Below are 23455 nucleotides of genomic sequence, written 5' to 3'. Positions count from 1 at the left end.
TATTATAATATGAGTGGTCACCTATCAGACAGGTATGTGACTTGAAGTGGTAACAGTACCAACAATAAAGAGTCCGTCCGTTCCTGCATACACTCAGATCTGTAGCAATGCACAGTGTGAGAATATGCAAGGTCCACAAAATGGACTTTACGCTGAACTCTGCATAACGGATGTCGTTATGTAACCAGCGGTCAGGAGACATCCCGCACCCTCACAATCCAGACGGTCGGCATGCTGACCAACAGGAATTATTCCCAATCGTGGGACACCCATAGAGTGGGAACAGAACCCGTGGCGACCGCAGGTCGCCACTGAGCCCGTAGTCAGTTAAACATAAGGTGGAATTATAACTGTAGATTTTCTTGGAGAATTTGCGAGATTTAGACTAAAAAGATGTGATGGGCTCCACCAACAGGGGATGACTGACAGCTGCAGAATGGCCAGTTTTCCCAGACATCACAGCATGCCCTGGCTTCCCTGGTTTCAATCATAAGGCATTTATTAGGTTCAGCGTTTGATTTGGGCTCTGGACTAGGACCACTGACTCATGCTGGTCACAACTGGAGGAAATTAAGTTCAGAGGTTTCATTTATTTCCTCATTTAGTGCTACCTTCTGGATAGATACTGAACTAAATCTATCTATCTATCTAACTCACTCACTGACTGGTCACTAACTCTTACTTCCTGATATGTCAGGAAGCTGAAAAGTAACATAGGTATTCTTCAGGTGGGAAATAGGAACCTATGTAATTAGAATTTTAATAAACCTCTCCTAAGGGGATGAAAAGGGGGTTTTCATAATGACATCATTACCAATGCACGACTTGCGTTGCATGAACAATAACGCCCTAATGGACAATTGGATCAAAGTTTGGATTACACATCCAGTGTGTAGAATTTAGTAAACTACACAAATGGTTCTGTCCTGTTTTCACTGTATCTGCTACGCTAAGAAACATGGATTAATATTTACTTACATTAAGACGTCTTAAATTTACATCTCTATAGATTTCCCAAATTTGTAACAATAATTTATAAGTACAACCGTGAAAATCAGAAATTTACGTGTGAAGAACGGGTAGAACAGCTAGTAGAAATAATAAGCGGCAAAAAAATTTGTTTTATTGAAAGATGTAAAATAAATAACATCAAAGCCTAATAACAACATTAATGTTAGAACGTATTAAAACCTGGTTGATCAAAGGTTCTAACACATGATTCAATAAAATTTTTTATTACATCAATTAAAAAAACATGGTTTAAACAAAACAAAAAAACGGTCTGAAAAAAAATACACCTTTTTTTAAACTATTTTTCCTCAACCCTGCTTTCTCTATATCTTAAAAAGTTTAGAATTTGTACAGCGTGAAACTTTCATATACATCAACTGCCATAATGTAGGTGACCTTTAGGACTAAGCTCAGCTGCACTATTGTGACATCATAGACACTGATGACATCACAGACACTGCTGACATTCCGCAGCTACTTATACAGCTGCTGATGCCCCTGAACTTCACACAGCAGACACATCTTGTGATTGCTGGTTTGTTTTTTCTCTCAGCCCTATTCTTGTCTTTGGACATAACATGGGAACTACTAGGAGAAAGAAAGCTAAACAGAAAATACGTAGATACAAAGGCAAGCAGGTAAAGAAGAGCAGGAAACAGAGCAAAAGAGCAAAAAAGCAGGCAGCTAAGAGAAAGGTGAGGAAAAATGCATTGGCTGAATGTATACAAAAAGGCTGGGTCCGATTTTCGGGATTTCTGAAAAAGAAGAAAGATCAGTTCCTACATTTATGTAGCAGATTTCCCAGATTTTGGCACAGGAGAAACATGAACATTGCTCAAGATCCAGCGGAAGGATGCAACCATCCAGACATCCGACCGGGTAAGCAAATTGCACAAGAGAGTGGCACTATGCCCACCAGCCACAACAGCAAAGCCACTGCCCCCTTAACAGTTGAAACATTTACTTTCCACTCGCTACTTGGAAAGGGAGGTTTTGGCAAAGTGATGCTCGCAACAGATGCTATTCGTAATGAAAGAGTGGCAGTTAAGATCTTAAAGAAGAGAGCATTACTACAAGCCCTAAAAAAGAGGCCATTAATAAAACATGAGGACATTTTGGTTGAGAGTCGAGTCCTTCAGTTGGCAAATGAAAGCAGTTTCCTAATCCATGGAAATGCGGCCTTCCACACAGAGAACTATCTATACTGTGTAATGGAACTTGCTGACGGAGGGGACCTATTCCATTTTTATGATGAGAATTTTCTGGAGCCAACCACAATAACGTTTATAGCGGCAGAACTGGTCTGTGGCTTGCAGTTCATGCATTCCAGAGGAATAATACACAGAGACCTAAAATTGGGTAATGTTTTGCTGACCACAGATGGGCATGTAAAGATCACAGACTTTGGTCTTTCCCTCCTGAATACACGTGGAAAAACCAATGCCACAGTTCTTGGTGGAACACCTGCCTATATGGCTCCAGAAATTCTAACTCAAAAGTCATACAGTGCAGCTGTAGACTGGTTCGCATTTGGTGTTATGATACATTTACTCGCTTTACGAGAGTACCCTTTTCCGGGAGAGAATCATGCAGAGATAATGAAGAATATCCTCACACAAGAACCACCAAATTTGTGGCTTACTGATGATGTAACAGGGGACTTTATATCCAAACTCCTTTGCAAGAACCAGTCCCGCCGGCTCGGGGTAAAGGGCAATGTGCGAAAACACAGCTTCTTCTCTTCAATTAACTGGAAGATGATAGAAACTGGAAAAGCAACATCCCCAGTAAAACCAGACAAGACCTCCATGTATACAGGTAAAAAACATCAAATTCCTGCGCCCGACAGTGAAGCATTCAAAGAGCCAATTGCTTTAACGGACCAAAGCATTTTTGATAACATTCAATTTGTTTGCCCTAAATGGGGTGAAACATATCATAATGTGCCAATGGAAGTAGATCCTGTATCACCAGAGTATTACGACCTACTCGCTGCCTGCCTCGACGTCTACTACTAAATCTCCCGAGAGGCACAGCTCTGCCATCTGCTCCAGGCTACCTCCCTGGAGGCGCGCCACCTGCTACTTCTACCTACCACCACCTGCTTGTCGCATCCTCGGCTGAGGATGCACTACGAGAGCTGGGGATTAGGGCTACTGGCGACACCCCAAGTAAAAAAAAAACGACATTAGGCAGCCACCTCATGGGTGTGTTGGAAGAGCTGCTAAGCTGATAATTACTTTTTCAAATGTTGACAGTTACATCCAACTCATTGATAACTTGAGTACTTGAAAATGTAAACCCAGGCAACGCCGGGTACTTCAGCTAGTAATAGATAAACAAACAGGTGTCCTGCCCTGCACTGTATCAACACTAACGGAGGCCTTAAACACAAGTAGTGCCAATTGTAAGTAATGCACCTTTCACATCGCCAAAATAACCTGGGTTTGTGATGTGAAAGTGTATACGTGTCTCACAGAGGTATGCATAGAATTGATAGGAGAAATATAGCACACAATGGGGTAAATGTATTACCGTCCGATATGGGGAAGAAGCAGTATCTGCCGCTTCTCCCCCATGTAAGACACAGATAGCAGGCCGATATGTGCAGGCAATGTATGAACAGTCAGCATCACTGACCGTTCCGACACCTGCAGCTGTCAATTTCTACTGCTGTAGGTGGCGATGCCCATAGACCACAGCAGGGACAGAGCTGTGGCCGGCTCCGGTGTGCACAGGAAATCTCGCGTGAGTAGCGAGTTTCCGCGCATGCGCACAGGAGCCGGCCGGGCAGGGAGAGAACGCGTATCAGCACTGAGCTGACGCGCTGTGTGCTCAGGGGGACATCGCCGGAGGGGCAGACAAAATGTTAATACATCTTGTTGATGTGCCTTCCTGCTTCACCTCAGTAACCTGTGAAAAGACAATATAAAGTGTAATTAAGACCTTGGGATAAGAGCATGTAATATACGAGTTATAATAAACATAACATAAATGGATAGGAAATTAATAAATTCACTAATTTTATTAAAGATATCTATTGGTACCCATAACACATGAACACATTCATGTCTGTCAAAAATACAGACGTGTATAGGAGTAAATAATAGGGCAATAAATAGGTGTTGGACAAACACCTATGAGCACTCAATCATTATAATTCACCTTTGCCACAACACCACACACAGGGGTAAATGTATGAAAAAAGTCCTAACGGATGTTATGTGCCTGGGGGCGTACCACCACATTATCGTGGTGATACGCCCGCACCCGCCGCCACAATGTATGATATGTGTGCATGCCGATGTGGGAGGGCGTTATCTCACCTGTCCCGCGATAGCGCTTCTCCCACATCGGCTAGCTGTTATCGGCGTTGCAGTTGTGTGCATGCGCCCTTCTCCCCTGCTTCCAGACTGCGCCGCTGGCGGCCCCCGGGTGCATGCGCAATTAGGCTGTGTGGGACATCTGAATAATGTCCACGTTCAATAATGTTTTGTTTAAAAAAAAAAGTAGACTAAGCGAGCGCACATTTTGTACACATCGCCAGGCTGGGGGAGGCGAACAGGAGCATCGCGGTTAAGAGGCGAAGACTGCCAACAGAGGCAATCATACATTGCCTCTGCCCTTCGTATGTCATTCACTACTGCGGGGAAGCGGTAAGCGACGGGGGGGCGCAGCTGTCACTGCACACGGCATTACCACGCCGTTCATACATTATTGGGAGGCGCTAAATGCAGCCTTTAGGTGCGCTGTGGTCATCAGAAACCACAGCGCACTTTCATACATCACCCCCAGTTACTTATATCCCAATGTGGGAAGAGAGTAACAGGAAATAATATGGATACCATATATAATTAAAACTCTATAACAACGAGTATCTATAAGCTCTGGGAGGAATGTCTACATCCTCCTAATATAGGGAATGAAATAAGGATCCATATGTTTATATATGCATACTTTATATAAAGGGATGGGCAATAATAATCATATACCTGATACAACTGAATTAAATAAAATAGATAATCAATAATAATCAACCTTGCCCCATGCAAGTATAAATCTATGGATGATTTTGTGGATAAATATAAAGTGTCACACAGCTCTTTCTCAGAATAATATTAGCAGTAGCTTGAATTAATCTCAATTTCCAACCCATCGGACTACTAAAAGCAGGAGAGATAGAAGAAAAATTGTAATTGGCGGAAGAGAATGTCACTCAAAAGTGATAACGAATGATTGACTGATGACGGCTATATAGCTCCCCTGAGACCGACATCTGGGTTTCCTATGATAAAGCAGAAATGCGAAACGACTGTTAATGTGTCCATGTTTTTATATTGCTACCCACTGTTGTTACAGGCGATAGCCCTAAATGTGTGTACATTGGAAAGTTGTAGTAACCAGATGCTGAGCTAGACTGTTAATGTGTGAGGCGGCACAACGGCAATTGCCGCTGTAGAAGCGCACACAGTGCCAGGGACGGCAATTTAACAGCCGCCTCCGGACAGACATGAACGCCAGAGACGGCTAACTGGTTAAAGTGAGCCGGAACGGGGCAGAACTGCGTTCCGTCAGTTCCACCAGGAGACGGAACGCAGTTCCGCCTCCCACGGCTCACCTAACCCGATGTTCCGGGCGGCGCTGCAGGGAGATGCCGGGCGCCCGCTGAGATCGCGTTACCAGCGGGCGCCCGTCTCCCTCTCCGCAGCGGCAGCCGGAGCTCAGTACTGAGCTCCGGCTTCCGGCTCTGTCAGTACGCGCTATGGGAGAGACGTCATGACGTCTCTCCCATAGTGCCGAGGAGCGGGCGGCGAGAGAGGACTGCGGTGGGAGCGGGGCTTGGTAAGTATGATGCTCCCCCCTCCCCCCATCCCTCCTATATGTGTACCACAGGCGTTTCTACTGGGGGCTAGTTACTGGGGGACTTTTACTACTGGGGGGCTTTACTACTGGGGCAAACTACAGAGGGGCAAACTACTGGGGGGCTCTAGTACTGGGGGCAAACTACTGGGGGGCTTTACTACTGGGGCAAACTACAGAGGGGCAAACTACTGGGGGCTTTACTACTGGGGCAAACTACTGGGGGGCTTTACTACTGGGGCAAACTACAGAGGGGCAAACTACTGGGGGCTTTACTACTGGGGCAAACTACTGGGGGGCTTTACTACTGGGGCAAACTACAGAGGGGCAAACTACTGGGGGGCTTTAGTACTGGGGCAAACTACTGGGGGGCTTTACTGCTGGGGCAAACTACAAGGGGCAAACTACTGAGGGCATTACTACAAGGGGGCAAGCTACAAAGGGGCAAACTACTGGCAGCATTACTACTGGGGGCTAAACTACAAGGGGGCATAATTACAGGAGCTAAACTACTGGGGGTATAACTACAAGGGGGCAAACTACTGGGGACATTACTAACTTTGGCAAACTACATGGGAGCTAAATTACAGGGGCTAAACAAGTGCGGGCACAACTGCAGGGGGCATTACCACTGGGGGATAAACTACATGGGGCAAACTACATGAGGGCAAAACTACTGGGGGCATTACCACTCAGAGGCTAAACTAAAGGGGGGGGGGGTAAATTGCTGGGGTCATAACTGCAGGGGCATTACCAGTATGGGCATGACTACTGGGGCTAAACTACAGGGGCTAAACGACTAGGGTCAATACTACACAGGGGCATTACCATTAAGGGCATTACTGATGGGGTGCACGGCTAATGAGGGCATTGTAAAGGGGGCACTTCATAAGGGGCACTACTGTTGGGGGCATTGCATAAGGGGCACTACTACTGTGGGCATTGTATAAAGGGTGCTACTGCTGGGGGCATTACTGTATGGGCCGACAAAGAAGCTGCGTTCCCGGTCCGCCATCCATCGCTCCACCCCTACCATCGCCGCCGCACTGGAAACCCAGGTTCCATACTCCCAGCTGCAGCGGATCTGGGACCAGGCCGGCTTTATTATCCCTGCCGCTGCATCGAGCTCCTGTGACCGCGGCGCTACTAGTTCAAATCTGTCGCTGATTGGCTGCCGGTCCGCAGCAGTTTTGAAATATTAGCGCCGTGGTCACAGGAGCTCGATGCGGCGGCAGGGATAATAAAGCCAGCCTGGTTCCAGATCCACTTGCAGCCGCCCTCAGCCTCTTCTGCCGCCCCGCCCTCGGACCTCTGCGCACCCACAGCCTCCTCCTCCGCACTATCTCCGAGGCCCACAGCCTCCTCCACGTCACGCCTACCACAGCCTACTCATCCACAGCACCGCAGACCACCACCGCTGCTAAACAGGTAATCTAACCTGCTGCCTTTCTCTCTCCCTAGTCCCTACTGTATTCCCCTGCTGTCACTTTCCATGTCCCTGCTGTCACTTTCCATGTCCCTGCTGTCACTTTCCATGCCCCTGCTGTCACTCTCCCTGTCACTCTGTCACTCTATAATGTGAATTTCGGCTCATACCGTGTGCTATAATGTGAATTTTGGCTCATACTGTATGCTATAATGTGAATTTTGGCTCATACTGTGTGGTGTAATGTGAATTTCGGCTCATACCGTGTGCTGTAATGTGAATTTCGGCTCATACTGTGTGGTGTAATGTGAATTTCGTCTCATACCGTGTGGTGTAATGTGAATTTGGCTCATACTGTGTGGTGTAATGTGAATTTGGCTCATACTGTGTGGTGTAATATGAATGTGGCTCATACTGTGTGGTATAAATGTGAATTTCGGTTTATACTGTGAGGTATAATGTGAAAGGGGTCCTACTATTGTGGTGCATAATGTGTATGAGGCGTATATGGTGTGGTAAACTACACTGGAGGGCACGCCCCCTTTTGCGTGGCCATGCCCCCTTGTCAGGAGTGCGCGCGCCTTCGGCGCGCACATAATTGCACCCTTCACTTTTCCATACCCCCACTTAAAAATTTCCACTTGGGTACTACTACTGTGGGCATTATTACTATTGTGTGACCACGCCCCTTTCTTTTTGAGGCCACACCCCCTTTTGCGCGCAATACCTTTATTACATGGGTACCGTGGGCAGGGGGGTGAGTTCCACCTGTCCCCTCTGCGCTGCACCCTGTCAGGATTGCATTACTGACCGGACGCCTAGGTTAATGAAGGGTGCCACTGCCACCGGCTTTCAAACTCCCGGCTACACCTCAATGTACAAAAACAGCATGATGTGATGTGATTACGTCATGCTGCTCGCACGTCCACCCATCACACCTACCTCGCTCCTTCTATGCTATGCTAATGCCAGCCACTGATGCGGATCAGCATGCAGCCAGCATTCCTCTTAGGAAGACAAATTCAATACTGGCAGGCGGCTGGCAGCAGCATTGACACGTCACTCATTTTCCCAACAGCAGAAATACTAGTCTGCGACTGTCAATGTCAGTGAGTGACTGACTTGTAAGTAAGCTGCTGCAGCTTGCAGGGGAGAGAGAAGGGGAGCCAGACCAGGCTGAGGAGGAGCAGTGTAATTGCAGTGAGTGCCATCAGGGGTGTTTGTTTGGTGCACACCACAACATCTGACAATGTACCTGCTTTATTAGGATTGGTATTTTATATTGCATTGACCATCAATAGATCATCAATGCTAGACACCCCTCTGACGGTGCACCCCCTAATAAAATGTGCTGCGCACGCCTATGTGTGTCAGTAATCTGGTCCTGTTGGTTACTACTACTTTGAAGTTTAAACTTTAATGTTCTTAATAATTTTTTTATACCGGCCACCTTAGGGGTGAGAGAAGGCCACTGCTGACTCTTCCGCCGCTACCAAGACACAGTCTAGCCAAGTGAGACCTTGCCCAATGGGCTAGCGCTACTGTGCTAGGCCTCCACCGCTATTTGCGATCCTGCGGAGGTGTTAGTGGCCAGCCTTTACACAACATGGCGTCTCCCCTGCCGGGGGGAGGGGGGGGTTAATTGGGAATCTGGGAGCCGCAATTCAATTTGCGAGGCGGGGGGGATTCAGGCAAAAAAATGGGACCCTCCCACATGGAAAGTCTGCTCCAAATAGGTGTACATTATTGAGTCTATTGAATTAAATCCATTCTGCTGTCGGCAGCACTTCCCGCTAACACTGTGCTGCTCAATAGGATTGACATTACTCAGTAGGGTGCTGCTGATATATCTCCTATATAATAGCCCAGATCTGTGACTTTGTGCCTGTGTGTATAACGCTGGGCGTGGCTAGGAGCTCTCATTGGGTTAGTGGCAGGTCTATCACATCCAGTCCACAGCTGATTGGGGGAGAAATGCCCTCCCACACAGGTTACATCCAATGGGAGACTCTGCCCTTTGGCTGCTGTGTTTTCCCAGAGCAGGATTAACAATGGGACTGATGGAGCTGCAGCTTCAGCCCCACAACCCAAAATAGGCCCACTGCATCTGCAGCAACATACACTCCAACAATTTACACACATATATTGATACAAATTCGAAAAGGGGGCGTGGCCACGGGTACAGCGACGTGGCCACGCCACTTTTCCCATACTATTAATGGAAGTTTGAAGATGAAACATCGGTACAGACCATAAAAAAAAGGTACTGCACCTGCCAAAAAGGTACGGCTGTAGGGTATGCCACTGCATCTGCTGTAGATAGGGAGGGGGGGGATAGGATTTTGGTTACCTACCGGTAAAAAAATTTCACGTAGTCCGTAGAGGATGCTGGGGTCCACATTAGTACCATGGAGTATAGACGGGTCCACCAGGAGCCATTGGCACTTTAAGAGTTTGAGAGTGTGGGCTGGCTCCTCCCTCTATGACCCTCCTACCTGACTCAGTCTAGAAACTGTGCCCGAGGAGACGGACATCTTCGAGAGAAGGATTTAACACAGATAGTGGTGAGATTCATACCAGCTCACACATACAAGGCACATCAAGCTAACTTAGCTTGAAAACTCAGCAACCGCTGAAACAAGTAATAATGCAGTACTCAACTAAAACTAAGTAGTACTGAACCAAATAACGCTAGCAGGAAAACAAAGCACTGGGTGGGCGCCCAGCATCCTCTTTGGACTACGAGAAAAGGATTTACCGGTAGGTAACCAAAATCCTATTTTCTCTTATGTCCTAGAGGATGCTGGGGTCCACATTAGTACCATAGGGATGTACCAAAGCTCCCAGAACGGGAGGGAGAGCGCAGAGGCTCCTGCAGAACTGATTGACTGAACTTAAGATCATCAGAGGCCAAAGTATCAAACTTGTAGAACTTTGCAAACGTGTTCGACCCAGTTGCAGCTCGGCAAAGTTGTAAAGCCGAGACACCTCAGGCAGCCACCCAGGAAGAACCCACCTTACGAGTAGAGTGGGCCTTAACCGATGTAGGACACGGCAATCCTGCTGTAGAATACGCATGCTGGATAGCGAACCTGATCCAGCGAGAGATAGTCTGCTTAGAAGCAGGACACCCAGATTCTTGGGATCATACAGGACAAACAAAGAGTCCGATTTTCTGTGACTAGCAGTCCTCTTCACATAGATTTTAAGAGCCCTTACAACATCCAAGGACTTTGATGAAACTGAGGAGTCAGTAGCCACTGGCACCACAATAGGTTGGCTGATATGAAATGCTGACACAACCTTTGAAAGGAACTACTGACGTGTCCGGAGCTCAGCTCTATCTTCATGGAAGATCAAGTATGAGCTTTTACATGACAAAGCCCCCAACTTCGACACACATCTAGCAGACACTAAGGCCAACAAAGTGACAGCCTTCCATGTGAGAAACTTGACCTCAACCTCCGTTAGAGGCTCGAACCAATCCGATTGGAGGAAGTGTAACACCACGTTAAGATCCCAGGGTGCCGTAGGTTGGATGTGCAGAACTCCCTTCAAAAAAGTATGAACCGCAGGGAGGGCAGCCAACTGTTTCTGGAAGAAATGGATAGGGCCGACATCTGGACCTTTACGGATCCCAACTTGAGGCACATATTCACACCTGCTTGCAGGAAGAGGAGAAAATATCCCAGTTGAAACTCCACCATAGGAAATTTCTTAGACTCACACTAAGATACATATTATTTCCAAATATGATGGTAATGTTTAGACGTTACTCAATTCTTAGCCTGTATCAGGGTAGGAATAACCTTGTTCAGAATGCCCTTCAGGCATTCAACCTCCATGACGTCAAATGTAGCCGCAGTAAGTCTTGATAGGCAAACGGCCCCTGCTGCAACAGGTGCTCCCGAAGAGTAAGAGGCCTCGGCTCTTCTTGCAGTAGATTCAGAAGGTCCACGTACCAAGCCCCTCTTGGCCAGTCTGGGGCAATGAGGATCGCTTGAACCCTTGTTCTCCTTATGAGCTTTATGATTCTTGGGATGAGTGGAGGAAACACGTACACTGATTGGAACACCCAGGGAGACACCAGGATGTCCACTGCCACTGCCTATGGGTCCCTCGACCAGGAACAATTACGTCGAAGCCGGATGGAGTCCCCACTCTCCTGGATGGAGATCGTGTCTGCTGAGGTAGTCTGCTTCCCAGTTGTCTACTCCCGGAATGAAGTTGGCTGACAGCGCTAACGCGTGCTATTCTGTCCAGAAGAGTGTTCTTATCACCTCTGACATTGCCGCTCTGCTCTTCGTTTCGCCTTGTCGGTTTATGTAAGCCACTGTTGTTAAGTTGTCCGACTGCACTTGAATGGCTCGATTTCTCAGAAGAGGGGCCGCCTGAAGAAGACGGTTGTAGATGGATGTTGATGGGCAGGCCGGCTTCCAGGCTTGACCACCGTTCTTGTAAGGTTACTCCTTGAGTGACTGCTCCCCAGCCCTGAAGGCTCGCATCTGTGGTTAGAAGGACCCAGCCCTGAATACCGAACCTACGTTCCTCCAGAAGGTGAAGCAATTGGAGCCACCAGAGGAGTGAAATCCTGGACTTTGGCGACAGGCGAATTCTCTGGTGCATGTGGAGGTGAGATCCCGACCACTTGTCCAAGAGATCCAGTTGGAAGGTCCGAGCGTGGACCTCCCGTACTGGAGAACCTCGTAAGAGGCCACCATTTTTCCTAATAGGCAAATGCATTGATGAACCGACACCCGAGATGGCTTCAGGACATCCCGGACCATGGCTTCTATCACCAACGCCTTTTCCTGTGCAAAAAACATCCTCTGCACTTCCGTATCCAGGATCATTCCCAGAAATGACAACCTCTGGGTTGGTTCCAAATGTGACTTTGGAAGGTCCAGAATCCAACCGTGACTCTGGAGCAGTCACGTTGTGAGGACAATGGACTGCCGCAGCCTCTCTTGGGACAATGCCTTTATCAGCAGGTCGTACAAATATGGAATGATGTTCACACTCTGCTTGCGGAGGAGAATCATAATTTCCGCTATCTCCTTGGTTAACACCCTCGGTGTTGTGGAGAGGCTGAATGGAGATCAGCCAGATGCGGCAGCCAGATCGGAATGTGGAGGTACGCATCCTTGATATCCAGGGATACCAGGAATTCCCCTTCTTCCAGACCTGATATCACCACCTTGAGAAACTCCATCTTGAACTTGAATTCCTTTAGAAAGGGGTTCAATGATTTTAGGTTCAGAATGGGCCTGACCAAACCATCCGGTTTTGGTACCACGAAAAGGTTCGAATAGTAACCATTGTTCAGCATGTGAGGTGGTACTGGCACAATGACCTGTGCCTCTACCAGCTTTTAGACAGCGTCTTGTAGTACATTGCTGTCCTCCAACAGAGTTGGCAAGCCTGACTTGAAAAAAAGATGAGGAGGGAGACTTTGAAATTCCAGACCTTATCCCTGAGACACAACATCTACCACCCAGCGATCCAGGCCGGACGATACCCTGACATGACTGAAGTGTCTGAGACTCACTCCCACTGGCCCCACCACCTGGGCGTGCAGTCCACCATCATGCGGAGGACTTTGGCGTACCCGAAGCAGGCTTTTGTTCCTGGGAACCTGCAGCGGCAGGTTTCTTGGACTTAACCTGACCTCCCCTAAAGAAGGTATTGGAAGTTCTGGCCTTTTTAGGCTTGGTAGGCCGAAAGGACTGTGTTGCAGATGAAGAGAGAGATTTTTTTCGGAGAAGGGGCTGCTGAGGAATGAAACGGAGACTTGCCCGCTATAGCGGTGGATATCCACGCATCTAGAGCTTCCCCAAAGAGAGCCTGACCTGTATAGGTGTCACAACTGAGGATTTTGACTGACAGGAGAAAGCCTCAGTTGTAGGGGCTGAGAGGAACTTAAACCGGGGAGGTTTAATCAGACCCCTGGACATGTAAGTGTTAAAATGAAACCCGAAGGTGTGACCATGACAACCAGGTAAAAGTCAAAATAAAAGTTTATTAACAGACTCCGTGTAAACAAACAGCATTCAAGGTAAATAATGGCGATGATAATTAATATGATTCCTGGAGCACTCTGGTCATGAAATGGTTACACAGGACACTGGTAGGTAAGAACAGCTGTTAAAGTCCTTAGATGGAATAACCTTACCAGGCCTGGCTGTAGTAGTGAAGATATCCAAGGAACATGCCAGTAGATGAAACAGATGAAGTTGGTAACTTGAATCAGCTGTTGTATTTGCTGGATAGAACCAGCCAGGTGGTAAGACACGGAGTGGATGCGGAATGGAATCAGCCAGATGGTAAAGTCACTGACTGAATGCTGGGTGGAACCAGCCAGGTGATGAAACACGGAGTGAATGTGGAATGGAATCAGCCAGATGGTAAAGTCACTGAATGAATGCTGGGTGGAACCAGCCAGGTGATGAAACACGGAGTGAATGTAGTAAGATGCTAGGGAGCGTGGAAACAGAGGAGTTGAAGGATGATTACCGGTGGTAGTGGATACTGCTAGAAGCAGATGAAGTAGCTGGAAGCTGGATCAGCCACAGAGGGCTGCAGAGCCAGGCTGCACTGCAAGATGGTAGGCAGGTACGGGTCTCTTTAGTGGATGCTGGAGACAGGAGCTGGAACCTGGAAACACAACCACAGGAGAGAGACTGGAACAAGGTATGACAAACAAAGCACTGACCTCTTTCTGGCCCAGACACAGGATACTTATACCTGCAGCTATGCAGGCATTGGCTGGGCAATTATGCAGATTTCCAGAGGCAGTGGATTGGTGAAACTGGAGCATGTGATTAGATCCAACATGGCTGCGCCCATGTTAGAACTTGGAGGGAAAGCTGGTTTGGAAACCATGTGGAAACATAACAGTAATGGCGGCGCCGGCCGCAGAGGACAGGAGACGCCATGCAGGATTCAAACATGGCGCCGCTGTGACAGCGTCTCAGCGTGACAGGAGGGATATGCAGAATGTGGACACAGATGAGATCCGGCCTTGGAACGCTGAGCCAGCCTCAGGAGACATCTGAAAGGCAAGTAATGGCGTCCAGATACCCGGATCGTGACAATAGGGTAGCGACTCCACCCTTCTTTTGGATTCCGCGTCGGCTGACCACTGGCGCAGCCATAGTCCCAGACGAGCTGAAACAGACATGGAAGATATTCCCACAGCCATGGAACCCAGGCCTTTCACGAATTCTACCATAAAACCCGTATCCAAATCCTCAAGTAAGGTACCCGACCACTTTACTATTGCCTTTGCAATCCAGTAGCAATAGTGGGATGTAACATGGCTCCTGAAGCAGTATACATTGATTTAAGCATGTTATCAATTTTCCTATCAGCCGGCTCCTTTAAGGCGGTAGATCCTGGAACAGGTAAAACCACCTTCTTTGAGAGTCTGGACACAGAGGCATCAACAATTGGCGGTTTTCCCATTTTTTCCTATCCTCCTCAGGGAAAGAAAATGCCACCTGGACCCTTTTAGGGATCTGGAATTTTTTCTCAGGGTTAACCCATGCTTTTTACAATATAGCATTCAATTCCTTTGACGCATGGAAGGTTAGCAAGGCTTTTTTCTTTTCAGTGAAAAAAGCCCCCTCAACCTGCTCAGGTGTGGTATCTTTAACATTTAACACATCCCTGATAGCCTCTACCAACAATTGCACCCCCTTTGCAAGAGATGTGGACCCCTGCAACACATCCCCAACACCATCTGTAGTGTCAGAATCGGTATCGATGTCGTCTTGTGCGACATGCACAAGCGCACGTTTGTGTGTTGGTATATATAACGGAGCGTCCTGAGGTACCAGAACCAGGCCATACTGCCATAGAGCTCTATAATACCTGGGTTGCAGATTCATTACTTGCAACCCTGTCAGCAATTTGAGAAATCCAAGATTTGATAGAGGAAAACCACTCTGGTTCCCTTGCTGGTATCTGTGCTAAACCAGTGCTATCCTGATTACATGGAATGGGATCATCCTGGGAGGATGAATCCTCTGCAGCATATGACACAGTGTCCCTGTACATAGCTAAAGGAGACCATCAAACACTCCACACATACAGGTGGGGGCAGACAGAGTTTACCCCCCAAGAATGGCAAGAGAGACACAGAGATCGGAACCAACCCACACACAGCGCTTTCAGCAAAGGGAGGCCCCTTATCAGCGCAGACTGTGTCCCTTAATAGGAGACACAGGGGCAGATGTATTAACGTGGAGACGGCATAAGCAAGTGATAAACCAGTGAGAAATGCCATGTGATACTAGCCAATCAGCTCCAATATGTAAATTAACAGTTAGGAGCTGATTGGCTAGTGCGTGTATCACCTTGCATTTATCACTGGTTTATCACTTCCTTATGCCTTCTCCAGGTTAATACATCTGCCCCACAGTCGGTTTACAGCTTCCCCTCCCCCTTCTACAGCCCCCTGGTACCGTGTACTGACAGTTGGAGCTGACAGTTAGAGCTGCTGTGGAGGGACCTGTTCTTCCATCCAGCACTGTGCAGGCAGGAAAATGGCGCTGCTGAGTCTTCATAGATTATACTGGCCTGAGGTAAAACTTGCTGGCTGAGATCTGTGGACCCCGACAGACTTGAGGACCAGTGTGGGGGTAAGCGCTGGCTCAGGGTGCCCCTCACAGGGCCGCACCATGTGTCTCTGAACCTTCACAGGAGCGCAGTTAATACTGCTCTCCCTCCCCGTTGCCGCCGTATTCTCACCGGCCCCCTGCTTGCTAGGGGGGTCGGTGACTCACTCACCACTTCTTCAGCTCTGTAAGGGGTTGGCGGCATGCTGCTGGGGCGAGCGGTCCCCTGTGGCGGAGACCGATCAGACCCCTCTGGAGCTCAGTGTCCAGTCAGCTGAGACAATGGCTCAGACCCCGCAGGGCGGACACGGCTCCCCCCCTTAGTCCCTCGCTGCAGGCAGGCTGTTGCCAATAGCCTCCTGTAAAATAAAAACTCTAAAAATTACTGTTACTAGAAAAGCTCTGTAGAGCTCCCCTAGCTGTGACCGGCTCCTCCGGGCACATTTTCTAAACTGAGTCTGGTGGGAGGGGCATAGACGGAGGAGCCAGCCCACTCTCTCAAACTCTTAAATTGCCAATGGCTCCTGGTGGACCCGTCTATACCCCATGGTACTAATGTGGACCCCAGCATCCTCTAGGACGTAAGAGAAACATTTATTCTGTACACACAACAGAAAGGAATTTGAAAATAACACAGTGTAACAATGGTCTAGCCTTTTATAATCACATACATTTGTATACTACTTTATTTTTTACATGCACTTATATTTAGCTGGCTTTTATTTAATAAATAAAGGTTATATTATAATATGAGTGGTCACCTATCAGACAGGTATGTGACTTGAAGTGGTAACAGTACCAACAATAAAGAGTCCGTCCGTTCCTGCATACACTCAGATCCGTAGCAATGCACAGTGTGAGAATATGCAAGGTCCACAAAATGGACTTTACGCTGAACTCTGCATAACGGATGTCGTTATGTAACCAGCGGTCAGGAGACATCCCGCACCCTCACAATCCAGACGGTCGGCATGCTGACCAACAGGAATTATTCCCAATCGTGGGACACCCATAGAGTGGGAACAGAACCCGTGGCGACCGCAGGTCTCCACTGAGCCCGTAGTCAGTTAAACATAAGGTGGAATTATAACTGTAGATTTTCTTGGAGAATTTGCGAGATTTAGACTAAAAAGATGTGATGGGCTCCACCAACAGGGGATGACTGACAGCTGCAGAATGGCCAGTTTTCCCAGACATCACAGCATGCCCTGGCTTCCCTGGTTTCAATCATAAGGCATTTATTAGGTTCAGCGTTTGATTTGGGCTCTGGACTAGGACCACTGACTCATGCTGGTCACAACTGGAGGAAATTAAGTTCAGAGGTTTCATTTATTTCCTCATTTAGTGCTACCTTCTGGATAGATACTGAACTAAATCTATCTATCTATCTCACTCACTGACTGGTCACTAACTCTTACTTCCTGATATGTCAGGAAGCTGAAAAGTAACATAGGTATTCTTCAGGTGGGAAATAGGAACCTATGTAATTAGAATTTTAATAAACCTCTCCTAAGGGGATGAAAAGGGGGTTTTCATAATGACATCATTACCAATGCACGACTTGCGTTGCATGAACAATAACGCCCTAATGGACAATTGGATCAAAGTTTGGATTACACCTCCAGTGTGTAGAATTTAGTAAACTACACAAATGGTTCTGTCCTGTTTTCACTGTATCTGCTACGCTAAGAAACATGGAGTAATATTTACTTACATTAAGACGTCTTAAATTTACATCTCTATAGATTTCCCAAATTTGTAACAATAATTTATAAGTACAACCGTGAAAATCAGAAATTTACGTGTGAAGAACGGGTAGAACAGCTAGTAGAAATAATAAGCGGCAAAAAAATTTGTTTTATTGAAAGATGTAAAATAAATAACATCAAAGCCTAATAACATTAATGTTAGAACGTATTAAAACATGGTTGATCAAAGGTTCTAACACATGATTCAATAATTTTTTTTATTACATCAATTAAAAAAACATGGTTTAAACAAAACAAAAAAACGGTCTGAAAAAAAATACACCTTTTTTTAAACTATTTTTCCTCAACCCTGCTTTCTCTATATCTTAAACAGTTTAGAATTTGTACAGCGTGAAACTTTCATATACATCAACTGCCATAATGTAGGTGACCTTTAGGACTAAGCTCAGCTGCACTATTGTGACATCATAGACACTGATGACATCACAGACACTGCTGACATTCCGCAGCTACTTATACAGCTGCTGATGCCCCTGAACTTCACACAGCAGACACATCTTGTGATTGCTGGTTTGTTTTTTCTCTCATCCCTATTCTTGTCTTTGGACATAACATGGGAACTACTAGGAGAAAGAAAGCTAAACAGAAAATACGTAGATACAAAGGCAAGCAGGTAAAGAAGAGCAGGAAACAGAGCAAAAGAGCAAAAAAGCAGGCAGCTAAGAGAAAGGTGAGGAAAAATGCATTGGCTGAACGTATACAAAAAGGCTGGGTCCGATTTTCGGGATTTCTGAAAAAGAAGAAAGATCAGTTCCTACATTTATGTAGCAGATTTCCCAGATTTTGGCACAGGAGAAACATGAACATTGCTCAAGATCCAGCGGAAGGATGCAACCATCCAGACATCCGACCGGGTAAGCAAATTGCACAAGAGAGTGGCACTATGCCCACCAGCCACAACAGCAAAGCCACTGCCCCCTTAACAGTTGAAACATTTACTTTCCACTCGCTACTTGGAAAGGGAGGTTTTGGCAAAGTGATGCTCGCAACAGATGCTATTCGTAATGAAAGAGTGGCAGTTAAGATCTTAAAGAAGAGAGCATTACTACAAGCCCTAAAAAAGAGGCCATTAATAAAACATGAGGACATTTTGGTTGAGAGTCGAGTCCTTCAGTTGGCAAATGAAAGCAGTTTCCTAATCCATGGAAATGCGGCCTTCCACACAGAGAACTATCTATACTGTGTAATGGAACTTGCTGACGGAGGGGACCTATTCCATTTTTATGATGAGAATTTTCTGGAGCCAACCACAATAACGTTTATAGCGGCAGAACTGGTCTGTGGCTTGCAGTTCATGCATTCCAGAGGAATAATACACAGAGACCTAAAATTGGGTAATGTTTTGCTGACCACAGATGGGCATGTAAAGATCACAGACTTTGGTCTTTCCCTCCTGAATACACGTGGAAAAACCAATGCCACAGTTCTTGGTGGAACACCTGCCTATATGGCTCCAGAAATTCTAACTCAAAAGTCATACAGTGCAGCTGTAGACTGGTTCGCATTTGGTGTTATGATACATTTACTCGCTTTACGAGAGTACCCTTTTCCGGGAGAGAATCATGCAGAGATAATGAAGAATATCCTCACACAAGAACCACCAAATTTGTGGCTTACTGATGATGTAACAGGGGACTTTATATCCAAACTCCTTTGCAAGAACCAGTCCCGCCGGCTCGGGGTAAAGGGCAATGTGCGAAAACACAGCTTCTTCTCTTCAATTAACTGGAAGATGATAGAAACTGGAAAAGCAACATCCCCAGTAAAACCAGACAAGACCTCCATGTATACAGGTAAAAAACATCAAATTCCTGCGCCCGACAGTGAAGCATTCAAAGAGCCAATTGCTTTAACGGACCAAAGCATTTTTGATAACATTCAATTTGTTTGCCCTAAATGGGGTGAAACATATCATAATGTGCCAATGGAAGTAGATCCTGTATCACCAGAGTATTACGACCTACTCGCTGCCTGCCTCGACGTCTACTACTAAATCTCCCGAGAGGCACAGCTCTGCCATCTGCTCCAGGCTACCTCCCTGGAGGCGCGCCACCTGCTACTTCTACCTACCACCACCTGCTTGTCGCATCCTCGGCTGAGGATGCACTATGAGAGCTGGGGATTAGGGCTACTGGCGACACCCCAAGTAAAAAAAAAACGACATTAGGCAGCCACCTCATGGGTGTGTTGGAAGAGCTGCTAAGCTGATAATTACTTTTTCAAATGTTGACAGTTACATCCAACTCATTGATAACTTGAGTACTTGAAAATGTAAACCCAGGCAACGCCGGGTACTTCAGCTAGTAATAGATAAACAAACAGGTGTCCTGCCCTGCACTGTATCAACACTAACGGAGGCCTTAAACACAAGTAGTGCCAATTGTAAGTAATGCACCTTTCACATCGCCAAAATAACCTGGGTTTGTGATGTGAAAGTGTATACGTGTCTCACAGAGGTATGCATAGAATTGATAGGAGAAATATAGCACACAATGGGGTAAATGTATTACCGTCCGATATGGGGAAGAAGCAGTATCTGCCGCTTCTCCCCCATGTAAGACACAGATAGCAGGCCGATATGTGCAGGCAATGTATGAACAGTCAGCATCACTGACCGTTCCGACACCTGCAGCTGTCAATTTCTACTGCTGTAGGTGGCGATGCCCATAGACCACAGCAGGGACAGAGCTGTGGCCGGCTCCGGTGTGCACAGGAGATCTCGCGTGAGTAGCGAGTTTCCGCGCATGCGCACAGGAGCCGGCCGGGCAGGGAGAGAACGCGTATCAGCACTGAGCTGACGCGCTGTGTGCTCAGGGGGACATCGCCGGAGGGGCAGACAAAATGTTAATACATCTTGTTGATGTGCCTTCCTGCTTCACCTCAGTAACCTGTGAAAAGACAATATAAAGTGTAATTAAGACCTTGGGATAAGAGCATGTTATATACGAGTTATAATAAACATAACATAAATGGATAGGAAATTAATAAATTCACTAATTTTATTAAAGATATCTATTGGTACCCATAACACATGAACACATTCATGTCTGTCAAAAATACAGACGTGTATAGGAGTAAATAATAGGGCAATAAATAGGTGTTGGACAAACACCTATGAGCACTCAATCATTATAATTCACCTTTGCCACAACACCACACACAGGGGTAAATGTATGAAAAAAGTCCTAACGGATGTTATGTGCCTGGGGGCGTATCATCACATTATCGTGGTGATACGCCCGCACCCGCCGCCACAATGTATGATATGTGTGCATGCCGATGTGGGAGGGCGTTATCTCACCTGTCCCGCGATAGCGCTTCTCCCACATCGGCTAGCTGTTATCGGCGTTGCAGTTGTGTGCATGCGCCCTTCTCCCCTGCTTCCAGACTGCGCCGCTGGCGGCCCCCGGGTGCATGCGCAATTAGGCTGTGTGGGACATCTGAATAATGTCCACGTTCAATAATGTTTTGTTAAAAAAAATAAGTAGACTAAGCGAGCGCACATTTTGTACACATCGCCAGGCTGGGGGAGGCGAACAGGAGCATCGCGGTTAAGAGGCGAAGACTGCCAACAGAGGCAATCATACATTGCCTCTGCCCTTCGTATGTCATTCACTACTGCGGGGAAGCGGTAAGCGACGGGGGGGCGCAGCTGTCACTGCACACAGCATTACCACGCCGTTCATACATTATTGGGAGGCGCTAAATGCAGCCTTTAGGTGCGCTGTGGTCATCAGAAACCACAGCGCACTTTCATACATCTTAACATACAGTTACTTATATCCTAATGTGGGAAGAGAGTAACAGGAAATAATATGGATACCATATATAATTAAAACTCTATAACAACGAGTATCTATAAGATCTGGGAGGAATGTCTACATCCTCCTAATATAGGGAATGAAATAAGGATCCATATGTTTATATATGCATAATTTATATAAAGGGATGGGCAATAATAATCATATACCTGATACAACTGAATTAAATAAAATAGATAATCAATAATAATCAACCTTGCCCCATGCAAGTATAAATCTATGGATGATTTTGTGGATAAATATAAAGTGTCACACAGCTCTTTCTCAGAATAATATTAGCAGTAGCTTGAATTAATCTCAATTTCCAACCCATCTGACTACTAAAAGCAGGAGAGATAGAAGAAAAATTGTAATTGGCGGAAGAGAATGTCACTCAAAAGTGATAACGAATGATTGACTGATGACGGCTATATAGCTCCCCTGAGACCGACATCTGGGTTTCCTATGATAAAGCAGAAATGCGAAACGACTGTTAATGTGTCCATGTTTTTATATTGCTACCCACTGTTGTTACAGGCGATAGCCCTAAATGTGTGTACATTGGAAAGTTGTAGTAACCAGATGCTGAGCTAGACTGTTAATGTGTGAGGCGGCACAACGGCAATTGCCGCTGTAGAAGCGCACACAGTGCCAGGGACGGCAATTTAACAGCCGCCTCCGGACAGACATGAACGCCAGAGACGGCTAACTGGTTAAAGTGAGCCGGAACGGGGCGGAACTGCGTTCCGTCAGTTCCACCAGGAGACGGAACGCAGTTCCGCCTCCCACGGCTCACCTAACCCGATGTTCCGGGCGGCGCTGCAGGGAGATGCCGGGCGCCCGCTGAGATCGCGTTACCAGCGGGCGCCCGTCTCCCTCTCCGCAGCGGCAGCCGGAGCTCAGTACTGAGCTCCGGCTTCCAGCTCTGTCAGTACGCGCTATGGGAGAGACGTCATGACGTCTCTCCCATAGTGCCAAGGAGCGGGCGGCGAGAGAGGACCGCGGTGGGAGCGGGGCTTGGTAAGTATGGTGCTCCCCCCTCCGCCCCCTCCCTCCTATATGTGTACCACAGGCGTTTCTACTGGGGGCTAGTTACTGGGGGACTTTTACTACTGGGGGGCTTTACTACTGGGGCAAACTACAGAGGGGCAAACTACTGGGGGCTCTAGTACTGGAGGCAAACTACTGGGGGGCTTTACTACTGGGGCAAACTACAGAGGGGCAAACTACTGGGGGCTTTACTACTGGGGCAAACTACTGGGGGGCTTTACTACTGGGGCAAACTACAGAGGGGCAAACTACTGGGGGGCTTTAGTACTGGGGCAAACTACTGGGGGGCTTTACTGCTGGGGCAAACTACAAGGGGCAAACTACTGGGGGCATTACTACAAGGGGGCAAGCTACAAAGGGGCAAACTACTGGCAGCATTACTACTGGGGGCTAAACTACAAGGGGGCATAATTACAGGAGCTAAACTACTGGGGGTATAACTACAAGGGGGCAAACTACTGGGGACATTACTAACTTTGGCAAACTACATGGGAGCTAAATTACAGGGGCTAAACAAGTGCGGGCACAACTGCAGGGGGCATTACCACTGGGGGATAAACTACATGGGGCAAACTACATGAGGGCAAAACTACTGGGGGCATTACCACTCAGAGGCTAAACTAAAGGGGGGGGGGGGGTAAATTGCTGGGGTCATAACTGCAGGGGCATTACCAGTATGGGCATGACTACTGGGGCTAAACTACAGGGGCTAAACGACTAGGGTCAATACTACACAGGGGCATTACCATTAAGGGCATTACTGATGGGGTGCACAGCTAATGAGGGCATTGTAAAGGGGGCACTTCATAAGGGGCACTACTGTTGGGGGCATTGCATAAGGGGCACTACTACTGTGGGCATTGTATAAAGGGTGCTACTGCTGGGGGCATTACTGTATGGGCCGACAAAGAAGCTGCGTTC

General features: G+C 47.1%; 2 protein-coding genes across 2 annotated transcripts; both read left to right on the top strand.

The window, feature by feature from the left end:
• The first annotated feature begins 1589 nt into the window (after window positions 1-1589).
• On the top strand, window positions 1590-3029 carry LOC134965220 (protein kinase C delta type-like). The gene has a single exon (XM_063941725.1). It carries the CDS (start codon window positions 1590-1592, stop codon window positions 3027-3029), a length of 1440 nt encoding a protein of 479 aa, XP_063797795.1.
• A 15208-nt stretch (window positions 3030-18237) lies between these two features.
• Window positions 18238-19677, top strand: LOC134965219 (protein kinase C delta type-like). Its single transcript, XM_063941724.1, has one exon. The coding sequence runs from the start codon at window positions 18238-18240 to the stop codon at window positions 19675-19677; it is 1440 nt and encodes a 479-aa protein (XP_063797794.1).
• Window positions 19678-23455: the final 3778 nt, after the last annotated feature.

Source organism: Pseudophryne corroboree, chromosome 10 (genome assembly GCF_028390025.1).
Source record: "Pseudophryne corroboree isolate aPseCor3 chromosome 10, aPseCor3.hap2, whole genome shotgun sequence".
Lineage (NCBI taxonomy): Eukaryota > Metazoa > Chordata > Amphibia > Anura > Myobatrachidae > Pseudophryne > Pseudophryne corroboree.
The sequence above is the reverse complement of the archived record's forward strand: the minus strand, read 5'-3'. Positions and strand labels throughout refer to the sequence as shown.

Coding starts and splice junctions, on each gene's coding strand:
- LOC134965220 (XM_063941725.1), top strand. CDS start 1,590: ATGGGAACTACTAGGAGAAAGAAAGCTAAACAGAAAATACGTAGATAC.
- LOC134965219 (XM_063941724.1), top strand. CDS start 18,238: ATGGGAACTACTAGGAGAAAGAAAGCTAAACAGAAAATACGTAGATAC.